Genomic DNA, 16,900 nt, shown 5'->3' with positions numbered 1-16,900 from the left:
AGGAATTGATACCTTCAATAAGAAATGATACACTAGAGGAAAACACAGTTTCTAAATAAGTTCTTGGGCTCAGACTAAGAGCTAGTGAATTTGAGTTGCCAGAGGTCCTCCTCCAAATCCAATAAAAAGCGTTGGTGTCAAATGTGGTGGAGAGAACAATAGATGTCCTACTTAGGGTCATCTGGAAAGCAACATGTATCTCTTTCCACTCTTGAGGAGCTAAATTAATTTTGTGAATGCTACCTCACATCTCTTGAGGAAATTGAGATATTCAATGCAGACAAGGAAACTTTATCTGTTCTCATCCTAATTCCAAATTGACCACTTGTGAAGAAGATACTGTGAACTTAGGAAAAAGAATGGTGATTAACAAAATCAGCCTAAGTTTGAGACCTGTTACACTAGTTTTTATTTTGCTTTGATAAGTGACTAACTACTACAAAACACTGTCAATTTGATCTTGGTCTTTGCTTCTATGTTTTTTCAGCTTTTTATAAAACCATAAAGTTTTAGAGTTTGAAATCAATTTAAAATTCATTTACTTCCATCCCCCTATTTGTTCTCCCTAATATACATGTGTATTTCTTATAAAATAAACCTATATCTATTTTATACAGTACTTAAGGGATATTTAATTTCTTCTAGGGAAAGAAGCTTGTTGCCCCCACAATAATTTATTCCACTGCATTCTTTGAGCAGTTTTTCAAAAAGTTGATCAGGTTCTGTGTAATAACCACCCCTTATTTTTCTTCTGACTTTTTGGGGTGACACAAATTAAATCTTTTTTCTCATTTCCTTATGACTGCCTTTACTTTCCAAACTCTGGGTTCATATTCCTTTAGATGTTCTCCCACATAACAAAGGCATGTTAGGCAATCACCTAACATGATTCTCATCATCTTAGGAGGCATTTTCCAAAAGGGTATTTTGAACAAAAATCTGTGGTAGCTGAGATATGACTATTGTTGAATACAAAGGCATTAATGTGTCTCTGGGTTGTATTGATACAGGTTACTTCCTTACCTTCCAGCTCCTTCTGCCATAGGTCTGCCTTCTCTTACTATTTCCAGTTATTTTACTTGGCCTTGGAAGTGTTTTGTTGAATTGAAACAACATATATATTTCATTATGTGAATTTGTAAACCTACTAAGCTGTTTATGACTTTCTAGTAAGCTTGGACCTCTGGCAAGCTTGGATGGATCATCTTATGCTTGGATTCTTCTGTACTTTCTTCAGAAGGATCTGAGTTTGAATGTGGGATTGGAAGAGATAGTCACTTTGATACATGCCTATAACAAAACCATCTCCACTTTCAGTATTTAGTATGAAGGCTCAATTATTTAAAGGAGTCCTCTCTTCCCAATGAGGTCTTAGCAACTTTCTATAGTGAAATCAGATGAAAACCTGTTTCCTATGTTGAAAACAATTTATTAAAGGCTTCTCTTAATGATTTCTAAACTGGAGCCTTTCTCGATTCATTAGTTCTTTAAAGAAGATGATTAATGCTAAGTGGTCCTCTGTACTTTTCAACAAAAGAAATGAAGTAAAAAATTCCTTGGGTCCTAAATGAAGTAAAGAATTCCTTGGATCATTCAGGAGTGGTTCTTGGGTAACAACACAGAAAGGAAGAGTATTATTATGATAATTTTATGGGCAAAACACTGAGGAAAAGAGGAGAGAAAGAAATTATGTATTGCCAAATAGCAAGAACTTTCTAGTGACACGGAGACACTACACAAAATTTGTTTCTGTTTCCCTATAGCTTAATTTCTTTTATCTAATTGCGTAGGCAAAATATACCTGGCACCAAAAATTAATGGAGAAAAGGTTTACTTAGCTCGTGGTTTGCAGAGGTTTCAGTCCGTATCATTGCAGCTGAAGATGGCAAAAGCGACAAGAGCAAAAAGAGAGGAACAAACTGCCTCTTTTCCTCCCTCATATTGTGAGCAAGCTACCTGCCTGGGGCAGGTATCACACATGATTTTCCTGCACTCCTCTCCCACAGACTCAGGATGTTTATAAGATGAGGACCCTAACCCCCTGCTGAATTACTCTGCTGAACTTTTAAACTTCTCAAATAGATACAATGAATCAACCATTACAATATACTTAAACAGCCTCTCTAGGGCATGTCTTCTACTTCCTAATAGGTATAACTACTGAGTTAATTAAGCTACTAAACTTCTCAAGTTGACACAGTGTATCAACCATTACACCCCACTATTGCTTCTCAGTTTTCTTTCATTTTATGTCAGCACTTGGCCAGGGTGCTGGGTGTATATCAGTCATGCAATTAAAAATGTGTGGCTTAATAAGTAAAGCTGATTCTTTATTCTTCCTCTGAAACCTTTTTGTAAAGGAAAGTCACCATTTTTTTCTGCATTATCCTATAGATCAAATCAAATTGGATAATAATAAATGTTTCTTTCCCCCTTCATAGAGTTTTTAAGTGAAATAATTAACTATTTTAGCCCATTGATTGTTGGCCTTCATCTGCAGATGGTTCATGCCCTTGAGTTCCATCTTACATCTGAATTCACAGACTAATCAACTCAGATGAGATAGAACTTTGTAGAACTGTATTATTGGTTTGATGCCTAATAGTGTAAAGAGTCTGGATGTCAGGTTGATAGGGATTAGTGAATGGGGATAGAAATACAAGAGTAAATTATGTCAATTATATAGTGTTGCATTGAGCATACTGCTGGGTGATTACTGGAACTAGTCCCATATATCAGTTAGTACTAGCCTCCTATAGATGTACCTTTAGTCTAAGTTAATATTATGTTGAGGATGTTTGAGAATAAAAAGGTGTAGCAAACCAAAATACCTTCTTTAACATATATTTGTGTTGCTGGAGTAGTGGAGAATAAGAGTATTTCAACCTCAGGATATGTAAGGAAATAAGTTTAAAAGAGTAAATATTTTAATTTGGGCACAGTGATACATGTGTTTAATCCTGGCACTCTGGGAGACTGAAGGAGGAGGATGACAAATTCAAGTCCAGCATGAGCAACTTAGTGACTTAATAAGAAGAACCTTCTTTAAAAAAATAAAGGATAAATAAGAAGGTAGGGACACCTCAGTGCAAAGACTCTGGACACAATCCCCAGTACCCATCCCACCAACACACACACAAAGAAGAGTAAAGGTTATATTGTGTTACTGTTTTCTACAACATTTGATGGTTTTCTTTTATATTTGATTATTGGGTAAACTCTGTTCTTAGAACAGTACCCCAACCAGAATCTGTTTGCTCTGAAATGTGAATTGAAGTATTATAAAAAGAAGTGCACTTTACAACCTCAAAGGAATTTCAAGTAATAAGTTGTATTGTATGCATCAGAATAAAAATGAGTCATTTGAAGCCCTCCATTCTAGATGTAAAGCATTTTAAAAATATATCGACAAGGTTGAAAATGGAGAATCAGGGAAAGGAATTGATGTTTGATTTTCATCACTCATAATATAAATTGTTCATTCTATCTTGTCACTAATAATAAAAATATATTTTGAGACCATCAATCATAGAGTAAATAGTATCACATCTTAATTTGAACTGAATATGTTTAAAACATCTACATTATTTATGACCTCGCTACTTTCTGGAAAATTGATCTGTCTTGGGAAAATCCATACAGTTGCATTTTCTTACAATTTACATCCTGTGGCAACCAACAGTTGATCTCAGGGTTCCAAATGGGTATAGTTGGAGAACATAAACATGCCTTAAGAAATATGAAAAGAGATGAGAATTTTCTAGGAGTGATATATTAGGCAAATTATATTCAATCCACATATTTTATTCTTTAGGCTGAAACCTCAGACAGCTAAGGGCCTCTGGAAATTGCCAGTGAACTATCTTTAGGAAAAAACTAGAATTTTTGTTCTGGTTCTACTACCTACAGGTTTAGTGTGACTTTGACCAAGCCACTAATCTTGCTTCTTTTTTATTTCTAGATTTTTAGAAAAAGATTCTGGACTTAGTAATTCCTAAATTGTTGGATTTTATCCTTTCATCTAAACTAAACAACTGATTCCAAACAGAATGCAAGTTTCATAACTTAAGGGATAACGTCAGAGCACATAGTTTGGATTTGGATAAGCTTCTAAGTTCCTTGAGGAAGTAATATTATCTATGAAAGGAGACTATTTATTTCCCAGGAAAAGTAAGAGTTAGATAATAGCAATGCATGTGTTTTTAAAGGTGAAAAGTCATCATCAAAAGTCTTATGTATGTCTATAGGGTAGGGGAATTTTTGTCTTCCTACTTTTGACTAGGTGAATTTCATACTTTGAGATATTTTTGGGAAGTTCCCATGCTTATTATTCATCATATGTGTGCGTGTGTGTGTGTGTGTGTACGGAACCATGTATATGTATGTATAGTATCATACATATACATATAAATACCGATAATTAGAGTTTCTAACTTCATATAATTCAATCCAAAACAAAAAAAAACTATTAGTTTTATTAATCAGCATATATTCCTTTAACAGACATAGAATTTCTAGTAGGACATTTAAAATATATAAAGTGAAAATCTTCAGAGCTGCCTTTACCACCTTTTGAAAACTCATTAGGACTTTGTGGTCACTATCATCAAATGTGATGAAAGCAAAGCACCTGTCAATCTCCTTGTGTGTCAAAAAAGGGTGCGTCTCAGCACCAAGGCTACAAGTCTCCATGGAGTGAGCAGCAGATCAAAGGGATGATGAGTGTCTGTTAAATTTTACATTTTAGATGGTGACATATTTTTCTTTCTGCCTCCTCCATCTCCTTTCTACAACGAGCTCCAAATTAAAGAGCAGAAACAGTAACTTGAATCCTCATATTTTATTCGATAATAATGCTGTTCAATAATTTTCTGTCGTCCAAATATCAGCAGGGGGACTAAGTCATCAAACAGTAGGCATTGAATGCTGATGTGTATGTGAACCTGCTTTAATTACATTTCGTGAAAGCTCCATTTGTGAGTTCAAAGTGCTGCCCTTTTTGGAAATTTCTACCAGGGTACACACGTGGCGAAGCTATTTTGCTTGATTAACTGCATACTCATTTAGAGTCTCCTTCTCAGAACATGGCTTGGGATCAGCAGCAGTGACACTAACTGTACTTTATCAGAAATGCAGTATCTCAGTCCTCTTAATGGGCCCCTAATTCCTTGGTATGGACATTAGAGTAGAGGAAATGGTTATTTACAATATTTACTTTGAACACCAGCTACATGTTAGAACAGTGGAGGAATTTTTACAAATATTGACGGAGATTCTGTCTTACTTCATCTGGGGTGTAGGCTGGGAATTGAAATTCATAGGTCCTGTGTGTCTAATATGCAACAAAATTTGAGGACCAAACAGTTTCACTCTATAGTAATACAGAATGGAAACATTCATTGAACTGAGTTATCCTACATCTGCTGCACACACCTTGAGCATTTGCCCCACTTGTTTAGACAACTACATCACCTTTACCCTCAGTAACACTCTCTGTTCCTTGTTTTCCTTCTATAACTCATGTCTGATCCTATTTGCCTTTCGGGAAAGATTCAACTTCAGTGCCTCCTCCCCCTTTCCCTCCTTTGAACTTTTTATCCTTTTATCTTTAGCTTTTTTTTCTGAACTTCTCATTTTATCTTCGTAGTTCAGTTATTTGCATATGCCACTCACTCATGCTCCTAAGCCAGTGATGGTGACCATTTTAGACACTAAGTGCCTAAACTGCAACTTCAAACCCACTTCTTGTGCAATGTGCCAACACTGGAATTAACATGAATACTGAGTTTTTAGTTTAGAAAAGGCAACTCATGCACTTACTTTGTGTGCTAACAGAAAGTGGTCTGCATGCCCGCCACAGCACGCATGCCATGTTCACCACCACATTTGTAAACTGTTACTGTTACCAGATTTCAGCCCCATCTTAACTTCTTAGCATGAAGCAAGGTTGAGTAATGTGAACTAGAATGGAGATGGGAGCAAAGAGAAGAGAAGGCAGGACAGCCTACATGCATTGTTGCTTTTCAAATGACCAGGTAAGATGGACACACACAGAATGCATGACTAGAATTTACGATCTGCATGAAAAAAAGGATAGAATTTCATAAAGTGGGTTAAAGTATGGATGCTGGAGATACAAGTTGAGGAAGGGATGGAGAACAGGAGAGCAGTGGTTCTATCCAGTGAATGCTACATATGATTTTTTAGAAAATAAAAAAGGAGGAGGTTAATGTCCAGGAGTTAGAAAGTTGAGGCACTGAGGTTACTCAGGGTATTGCAGATCTACACATCCCTGTATGTTGGTGCAGGCTGACCAGCTCTACAAAGGAGGTTGCCATTTGGGATTGGAGTTGCCTTTTGTGAGTGTGGCTGGGCCCAATACTGCCTTCACTGCTCCTTTAATCATCTTCCCTGAGTGTACTACAGGTTAGAGAGCAGCCAATTTGCTAGGTGGAAATTGCAATGTCTGAAAATGATCCACTCTCATCCTTGAAGAGGCCACCATGCTCCTAGATACTAGATGTGACAGGTATACAATCAAGATGTCTTCTCAGATTCTCATCTATGTGTAGTTCACCTTTCACCTCTACCTCTCCTGCATTTCAGCATTGCAGGAGAGTTTATGCTCATACCACATTCATGTATAGGATATATGTAATATTTTTTCCAAGAACCTTGAAGTATTTCATAAAAGGGAGCCTTGACCCCTTGCTGGCAACTGTGTAGGTTGCTGTAGCACCAAGAATGCAGAGCTCTTTGAAGTTCCAAGAGGAGGTCTTGGTTGTAGAAAGTAGCAGGCCAGTAGGCAGCAGTACTGTGACAAACAGACTCACTTAACCTTCTTCCAAGTACATTGACGTCTAGGAGATACGGATCCTATCCTAGAATAAATAACAGTGTATTCGATCACAACTTCTTGTCTATACTCTTCTGCTTTCTTGAAAAAACTATGGACACATATAAGACTCTAACAAGTCAAGTTTGAAGACAAATCATCTAAGATATGGAGTAGAAATGTGTTTAAATCTCATTTCTATCACCTGTTAGGTTTTCCCATTTATGGATTAAGAATCACGATGGCTGCCCAACTGCTACGTGAGTGTGAGTGTGAGTGTGTGTGTGTGTGTGTGTGTGTTTTAGAAAGAGAGAAACAGAGAGAGAGAGAGAGAGAGAGAGAGAGAGAGAGAGAGTGTGAAGATTTAAAATTACATAAAACACATGTAATCTCCACTACTGAGGAGGCTGAGGCAAGAGGATTATAAGTTTGAGTCCACCCTGGGAAAATTGGATGGCGCTTGGCAAATAATAAATGTTTGCTACCTCCCACTTCTTCCCCTTATACTTTTGTTCCTACCATAGTCTTCTTTTGTTCCACTATAGTCAATTATAGATTGTTACTCTGGGAAGCATGAGATGGAAAGGTGCAGGAAGAGAATAAAGATTAGGGATAGTGAGAAGACAGGCTTATTGCTATTTGGGTTATGGCCCTTTGGGTGATCAAATGTCCTACCACAGATTTGCAATCTAAACAACATCACTTATAGCCCTGACAATGGCCTGCCTCGCATTGTTATCCATCTTCCTATTATTCTTATCCCATTGTCTAACCAGCCTCCTCTGTAAGATACACACGCGCACACACACACACACACACACACGGACACAACCTTTCTCCTCTAAAGCCTGTATCCTTCTCCAGTTTCAGAAGACAGAGAATTAAGAGCAGGCAACCTGAATTTGTCTTGGGACCTTGTCCATGATATTTGACATACAAACTAGTTGGAGCTCTGTTTTCTTTTTAAATGCCCATAAATGCCATCCAATTGACTCCTTCACTTTTTTCTTGGAACTTGAGTCCAGTGGGAAAAGGAGAATCATACAGCATGGTAAAGAAAACCAAATACCCACTTCAACTTCAGTAGATTTCCAGACTCCTAGACTCTTTAGTGTAGAAAAACCCATACTGGGCTCTTAAATGAAGTATGCTAGTGGAGCTCACTTTCCTCCTCATCTCTGTAGTGTGTGGAAGACAGCAATAATTTCCTGGACTGCTTGGAAGGCTTCATTTGTTTGTCCATGGGGTTCTCTACTATTTCACGAAGAAAATACCTTCAGTACGAAAGGTTTTACAGTGCAGGAATAAAATCGGAATCTGTGACATTCCACGTATAGATGGAACTCTGTGGGCAATCTTCTTACTTTGCAATGTTCAGGTTCAACAAATATGCCACCTGCTTCTCAAAACTTTCTCTGCATCCTCGAGTAAAAGAGAGCTGCTTCTCCTAGGAATCTTGATCTGTTCCTTTATAGGATGTAACTCCTTCTACTAGGCTTTCTGCTTATGTTGAGGACTTCTTTTTCCTGAGGGTGAAAACCATGTGTCAGACTCATTTTTTTTCATTTCTTGTAGGATTTAGGAGAAAAAAAAAACTTTCACTACCATAAATGCTTAATATTTACATGTGGAATGTGAGAAACAGTAACAAAAGAGGGGACTAATCCCTTTGATACCTACAGGTGTCATATGGTCCTACAGCCCCCTTTAAGTTCCCTACAATTCCATCATGCAAAAGCAGACTTGCCACTTTATGTCACTTATCTTAATTCAAGAGAATTTTTGGTAATGTTTGTTTTTGAGATACCATGAGATGTGTGCTTTTTACAGATTTTCCCTCATCCTTTATTACCATCTTAAGTATTACCCTAACTGCTCTTTTATGTTTGGAATAATACTAGTCTCCTCATAGCCAAAGTTCTCAGAAGAATTGTTGTTTGTTTCAATTTCCTCATTTTCTGTGGACTCTTGAGTACATTATAATCTCTCTTTAGCACCTCCCCCTTTAATGAACCTAAACACAATGGCTGTCTTAGCAATATTCAACTTTATTTATCCTGAGAATTTAAAAACTTTTTTACTTTGACTTCCGTAACATTCTGCTGGATTTCTACTCCTATCTCTGTTGACTGGTTCTTGATATCCTCTACTGACTTAACTACATGTACCTTCCTTTTTAATTCCAATGTTCTCTGGCCTCAATCATGGGCACTTTTATACTGTGTGCATTTTCTGTATCTTATTTATACACAAGATTACAGTGAAATACTTCATTAAAATTATGTCTGGATACTCAACAATCCCAAACTCAACACTTTAACTTGTGACTTCTTTTGTAAAATAAAGTCCTCCTTGGCTGTACCCTAGTATATAGAAGTATACATGTTTGCATTTTGTACTTGTCCCTATAATTTAGCCAAGATACAAACTAAATAATAAATTATAAATGACCTATTAAATGTTAGACTATTCCAATAAAAAGTTTCTTGACTTAGAAATTATGTCTACTTATAATTAATTGTTGAATGAAGGAATTAATTGGCAAGTGAGTGAATGACTAGCAGGACAAATTTGGTCAGAAGACTCTCTTAATCCCACCTAACTCAGTACTAAGAATTTTAAGTTCTCCCTCAAGGTATTACTTTTGAGTTCTCCATTGAAGTATTACTTTTGGGTGTATGAACCAGAAAAAAAAAAGAAATAATATGAAAAAATAAACAGGAAAAGACATATCCAAAGGAATATATCTGTATACAGAATTCAGATAGCTATATGCACATAACAACTTTTATTCTGATTCCAGTGCCTGTGCACCCTGCTGGGTTTTCCAGTGAAGGGTGAGTTCAGTTTCAGGCCTGTTTCATATGCTTTCGCCGGCAGGAATGTGACTCTTCTGACAGTTAATACATCTTTGCCTCCATATTGACATTAATTTCCCTTGCATATCTGTCTTGGTTACTTTGCTAATGTTGTTGGGGCAAAATACCCAACACTCAAAATAAAGGAAGGAAAGATTTATTTGGTTCAAAATTTGTGGAGGTTTCAGTCCACAATCACCTGACTCCAAGGCAAGGTGGCATAGCACAGGGGCAGCCATTCATGATGGCAGCAGATACTAAAGGTGACGAGCAAAAAGGGCAAAAGGGAAAATCATGTCTTCTTCCCTCTCTTATATTATATGCCTGCTGCCTGGGCAGTGCAGCACTCATACCACCAATCCCAGTGCTAGACAATGAACCAATCACAAATTCTAGATTCAACCACCATCATGACTGCATGATGCATTAGTGAGACATACAAGTGCAAACAATAACATTCCACTCCTGACTCTCTTTATATCCTTTATGCAAAAAATATATAGTCCATCTCCAAGAGTTGCCGAAGTCCTAACAGTTTCATTATTGTTGAAAAGTCCAAGTCCCAAGTCTCTTCCAAGATCTAAGACAAACTGATATCTGTAAGTTCCTGTACACATAAAAACATGTAATGACACAAAATAAACATTATCATTCCCAAGGATACAAACAGGGAGATACAAAGGAATGGGACCAAAGGATGTCCAAAATCCAGCAGGGCAAACATTAAGCCTTGGAGTTCCATGTTCGGCATCTGAAGCAATCTGGTTTTGAGCTTCAAAAAGTGTGTGACTCCGCCCATGTGGCACTTTTGGTTGTTGTAGCTCCCATGGCTTCTCTCTTGGGCTGTCTTTTGCTCCTTCCTTGCATGTTTTGTTAGACGATCCACATTCCTGGCTTTTTTAAACTTTAGGGTCCTGAACTGCACCTTTGTTCATACAGCTTCATACACTGCCCTCTCAAGGATACACCACCTGACCTCCCAAGCCTTCTGAAATTGGAATGCAAGCCTTTTAAACCTCAGAAGTCTTGAATTCTATATGCACCAGCATATAGAAGCAGCAGCATGTGGATAATGCCACGGTCTGCTGCCAACTGAATCAGTAGCCAGGCTTGCCTCTTTCTTAACTATCAAGGTCAACTGCCCAGATCAGAGTGCTCTGATTCTGTGGAACAAATTCTTTATGCTGATGCCATTTTGGAACCTGGTGTGGCCTCCACCACCATTTTGAAATATAGTTCTCTGCAACTTTCTCCTCAAATCAAAGTCTTCTGCTTCTGCAGTTTTGAGGCTGCTTCCTGTGATTCTCAGGCCATCTTTTTCTATTCTTTTGTTCCTCCTCAGCAATTGAGATATCAGTTCTGTCTTTGCAGTCCACAGCTTTACTGGAGTGTCCTTTCTAGCCCAACTCACAATATTTTAAATCATCTTACTGGGCTCTTTGCTCTTGATTTGCAACAAGCTCCAAACAATAGCCATGCCACTTCCTCAACATCCAACTGCCTTGAAATTTCTTCTGCCAAATCAATTAGTTCACTGCCCTTAATCTCAATCTCAGGCAAAGTCTCTAGTCATAAGCAAAATGCAGGCAAACTTTCTGCCATGCCACAACATACATTGTTTGGAGTCCAACAACCAATGCAGTCCTTCTTCCCACAAGAAACCTCCTAAACCTGGTCTTTACTGGCAGGATTTCTATCAGCCTTCTGATCTTTTGCACTCTGACCAGAATCTCCCATAAAAAACAGCCTAAGCCATTCCAGTTCTATTTCTTCAGGCAACATCTCTGACCCTTTCTAAACTCTCCCATAAGCCATTTGTAGAGGCTCTTGAAGCACATGGTCAGGGACCATCACTTCTCTGGTACCAAATTGTCTTGGTTGCTTTTTTCACATTGCTGGGACAAAATGCCTGACACCCAAAATGAAGGAAGGAAAAGTTTATTTATATCACAGTTTGTGGAGGTTTCAATCTATAATCAACAGGCTCCAAGGCACAGTAACATGGCATAGTGGTAACTGTTTATGGGGGAAGCAGGTACCAAAGATGACAAGAGCAAAAAAGGCAAAAGGGAAAAGCATGCCTCCTCCCTCTCTTATACTGTATGCTGGCTATCCACCCTGGGCATTCACATTACCAGTCCCAGAGCTAGACAATGAACCAATCACAAATGCTAGACTCAGCCACCCCCATGATTGCATGAGACTTTGTGAGAACATTCAAACACAAACCATAACAATATCCACAACAATTTTTAAAAACTTGCCTTTTTCTGGTGATATAGTCATAACTTGGTGAAAGAAATTTTAAGAACCAAATGAAAAGGAAAAGGAGGAGGAGGAAGAGGGAAAAGAAGGAGGAAGCAGAGGAGGATTCTTTTCTAAAAATACTAAGATTAAGATGGCATATTTTAAAATAATCCAAGCAGTTGAACTTTCTGGAACTTTTTATTTTTAAACTTTCTCTTTTTAAAAAATATGCTTTTACTTGTAGAGATGTGATAGTATGAAATAAGCTCATTTAATCTAAGATTGGGCCATAAATCACAAACACTTAGTAAAATGAATGTGGTCAGCTTTTATTGAGCATTTCCCCAAATTCCCTTTTGTCCACTGCCTCCTACTGAAGCAGTAGCATAACTGCCATCCTTTAATGCTTTATTCTTTGAGGACAAGTGATGCATTTCTTTGTATCTCCATAACACCAGCACTTAGCTTCTTAAGGTATAGCACTAAGTGAACATTGCCATAGTGGAACAGCACCAAGTTGAAATCAGTGTTATCAGAACTTTTACTTTTTATGAGGTATCTTCTGCTCCAGCCTATGCCTGTAGCCCAGGCTGTCACTAACCTCAGACTAACCTTGGAAAACATGTCAACTTTGCCATATTCAAGACGCTGTAAACACTAGGCATCCCTTTCCACATCAAACTACATCTATCTTGTACCTTGGTCATGTAAAATACTTTCTGTGAATGCTGTTAGAATGTACCACTCTGTGAAATTGTGGTGACTACTAATGAGTTCACTTTTTGCCTTTCAGTTTATGTATTAAAAGTTAATCATTTTTATTAATAATTATGTAACCATAATGACAGTAGTTACCATTTATAAAAATGCCTGGCACAGTCTGTGGAACAGTATTTGTAACATTATTATAATTATCTTTGACAATGACCACTGGAAGATCAGTAATAATGATGACCATAATGAACTCATACTAGCCCAAGGATGTTTTTGGTTTTGGTTTTGTCTTTTGGTATTGTCTTAAGGAAGGAATTAGGTAGAATTATAGTTACTCTAGGTCCGGGAGTTGATATAGAGTTAATAAGTAAATGTACTTTTTGTAAAAAAAGAAAACTGTATATGTTCTCATAATTTCAGAATCAATTAAAAAGCATTATAGATTGTGATTAATGTGATACTTTGGTGTCCATCTGCCTTGTTTAAAATTCAGGCCTGTCACAAGCTAACTGTGTGACTACAGTGTAGGCAATTACTTAACCTCTCTGACTCCTAATTCTATCATTTATAAAAAAAGGATAATTATAGTCCCTAACTCAGAGGATTATGAGGGCTAAATGATACAATGAGTATCTATTGTGTCCTTTAGAGCACTAGTAATATACATTGTTTTTTATTTTTTGTTATGGTTGTTATTTTAAAAGAATTGAAAAATTATAGCAAAGCAAAAAAGAAAAGAGCCATATGTAAGTCCATTTATATGACAGATATTGACATTAATAATGGATTATATTCTGTTTTTTTCTAAAGAATTGAATGCTTAAGAATAGTAAATTTTTAAAATATTTGTATTTATTATTTAACTTTTAAGTAATTTAATTTTTTGCCCCATATATGTTCTTTTATATAGTTTTAGTAGTTGTGTATTAGTCTAACATATGTATGTGCTATAATTTGCTTTGGATTTTTTACTTATAATAAATGATTATCTAAAATAATATGTATATTTGGTCATATTTGATTAGTTTATTGATATAAATCCATAGGAAACCATTTAGTAAAATATAGAATACTTTAAAAGTTGTACTTTAAGGTAAATTGTTAAATTGGCTTTCATGAGGTCTTTAATTTCATTTCAAGCCATGGTACATAAAGCTTCTAGTTTCACTGTAATCTTTCCAAAACTGGTTAGTATATATATTTATATATAATCCAGTTTAATGCTTTTTACACAATATGAAACAAATATGTTTCAATTCTGAGCCTCAGATTCCTAACCTATAAGATCAGCAAATAGATGTAAAATTCAGAGATACAGTCATAGATCTTAAAGTTTACATTGATGCCAGAGCCTGTTGATGCTCAATATTTGAAGTTTAGTTTAAATGAAAAAGAACCATAGAAATGAGCTAACACTGGAAGAGCTGATAAGTTAAACAAGAGGGCAGTTCTCTGGTTATGTTGGTCAAAATACCCTAATGTCAGTCAGGCATACAAACTGATATATTTTAAATTTCTGATTATTTTTGGATTGTCCATCCTATTAAACTGCATGCTCGATAGAAGGACCTCCACTTATTTTATATCTTAATTACTTAGCAGAAACCTTGACGCATAGGAGGGGCTCCATAATAAATGTGTATTGAGACACTAGCCAGCAAGCCAGTCTGGAAACAAATACCATGTGCAGGCCATCACCAGACCATGAAAAGCCAGAACCAAGGTTTTCCCCCATGAATTAGCACCATTTGTGGACTGGGGGGAGACAGAACAAGGAAGGCCACACCAGCAAGCAAGCCCAGTGTGGGAACCAGCACCATGCTTTAGCCACCATCAGACTGGGAACAGCCAAACCCTCTCTCCTTCTGGTGCTTGGGCTGGCAAACAAGAAGTACCAATCATCCTCCCCACTCCCATAAGTAACCGGCTTATCTGGAGAAAAACAGGGTATGATGATAACAATTAGAAGGTGAAATGCAATTAGATGGATGCCTGCAGTGCTTTGGTATTACACTAACACTGCAGGTCTAGGGCCAGTGGTCTGATCATGGATTCAGAGGATAGCAGTGCACAATGTGGCTTCTGGGGCAAGGATCTCCTTCTGAGGGTTTATAGCCATGTTGATTCCCAGTCTTGTTTTGAAGCCCTATAACATTTCCATTATTTTGTTGGGCTGAGTTTTATTCTGTCTTGTTTTGTTTGATTATGTTAAATCCAATGGCAGGAGCAGCTATTTCAAAGATAGCAAGATATATTATGGTAGCAATTTTGGATTTACTATTGGCTCATTTTGAAATTCTTTACTGCATTCATTGTTTTGTTTTTATTGTTTGATTTTTACTATGATTACTGTTTGATTTTTACTATGTGTGAAGTTACCTGCAGCTATTTTGAAGACATCAAAAGGCATTGTGATAACTATTGTTGATTTTTTATCTCTAGTTGATATATACTGTTATATTAGACATAGTTGTTCAAGTTACAAAATGAAAGCATAAAAAAATGAATAGACAATCAAACAATGACAGCACAAACTTCTGTTTGATGAACTATCAAAAGCTTAGTAATATTGTTATCTTGCACACTTAAATATACATACAGTTATATTTGTATACCTGTAAGTTATTCTTTCCTTTCAAGCACTTTTTTTCCCTTTCATTATTACAATATCTATTAAACATTTTGAATCTTATTACTCTTTCAGCTTTTTATGATTATTACTTATTTTTGTACAAAAATGGGCATCTGAGATGAATATGCATTTCTCAGATGAAGATACACAAATGGCAAATAAATACATGAAGAAATATTCACCATCACTGGCCATTCGAGAAATGTGAATTAAAACAACATTGAGATTTCATCTTACTCCAGCAAGTTGACAGGATGGTGGGGAAAAAGGAACACTTCTCCACTGTTGATAGGAGTGTAGACTGGTGCAGCCACTGTGGAAATCAGGATGGAGATTCCTCAAAAAAAGCTAGGATTGGAAGTTCCATTCAATCCAGCTATTGTTGATTTTGTAGTGTTTTCAAGTCCTATATCGCTTACACTGGTTTGTTTTGATTGGTTTTATTCTGTTTTATCCACTTTAAAATTAAAAAAATTCAAAATAAATAAATGAGTATTGAGCAAACAAATACCCTGAATGAAGCTACATGCACACTATTTTTAGTGCTTGTTGAAGTTGCACATCCTCTAACCTGATGGTGCCTCTCCACCTGGAGTGCAAGTGCCCTGACACCAGGCACGAAGGAGGCTCCTCTATTGTGAAGTGACTGGTTGATTGTACTCTGCAAGATAGTGTCTTTCTCACTGCAGTGACAGACAGGAAATTTGAACCCTTTTCAGACAGCAGAAAAAGCACAGAAAACCGAAAAGCAATCTATTTACAGATGTCAACACAGCCACTGTGTTTACAGGCATGATTTGCTGTGCCAAATTTGACGGATTATTTTTATATCCTTCAGATTTATCTTGTTTTCATTGAAATATGCTATAAAATGTTCTGTTACCTTTTGCAAGGTGAATGAATTGTGAGATTGGGTAAAAGTATCTTTCACAGCCAGGAGACTATCCTAAACCGAGAGCTGGCATGACTGTGAATTGGTAATATGGTAAAGATTTGTGCATGTTACATATTCAGGAAGCACATTAGAATGTTAGCTATGGTAGCAAGGATTTACACAGGATTCAACTAGACATTTAAAGATCTTATTTTCTTCTTTTGCAGGTTAATTGTGTATGGTTTTGTGAAGGCAATGATATATGCTGGTCAGCTGAAAAATGGAGACTTTCATTTCACAGACTGTTTATTTTTTGGTTCACTGATGTCAGCTACAGATCCAGGTAATTGCTCAGATAACATATTCTCTTCTTGTAAAGAGTAAAGCATTTAGACTGGGCAAGGTGCTGCATGCTTGTAATCCCAGCACTCAGGAGGCTGAGGTAGGAGGATTGCTACAAGTTCATGGCCAGCCTGAGCTACATCGTGAGGCCTTGTCTCAAAAATCCAGGAAAAAATGCTAGGTTTGCAGCTCAGTGTGAAGACCCTCTCTTTAATCCCCTATACTACCACCAATGAGTAAAGCATTTAAATTGAATTTTTCTCAAAAGCCATCACCTGACATTTTCTACTAATAGTTATTTATTCCTTGTCCCATGCAGTTGACGTATCTGTTGGTAATTTTTTAAAGAAAGAAAAGGAGAGTAGGTGGATAGGTGAATATTTAGATAAGTCAAGAAA

The 16,900-nt window shown here is 36.8% G+C and overlaps 1 protein-coding gene across 4 annotated transcripts in view; it reads left to right on the top strand.

Moving 5' to 3' along the window:
• Slc9a9 (solute carrier family 9 member A9) overlaps positions 1 to 16,900 on the top strand; it is a 691,893-nt gene that overhangs the window by 270,840 nt on the left and 404,153 nt on the right. For all 4 annotated transcript variants that reach the window (XM_013159812.3, XM_063249139.1, XM_063249140.1 and 1 more), the window contains exon 5: positions 16,388 to 16,503. In XM_013159812.3, the coding sequence (XP_013015266.1) occupies positions 16,388 to 16,503 (116 nt within the window). The remainder of the gene's footprint in view (positions 1 to 16,387; positions 16,504 to 16,900) is intronic.

Source organism: Cavia porcellus, unplaced genomic scaffold, assembly GCF_034190915.1.
Source record: "Cavia porcellus strain 051 isolate PalLab524CR breed Dunkin Hartley unplaced genomic scaffold, mCavPor4.1 scaffold_5, whole genome shotgun sequence".
NCBI classification, from domain to species: domain Eukaryota; kingdom Metazoa; phylum Chordata; class Mammalia; order Rodentia; family Caviidae; genus Cavia; species Cavia porcellus.
Note: the sequence above shows the minus strand (reverse complement) of the source record. Positions and strands in the feature narration are given on the sequence as shown.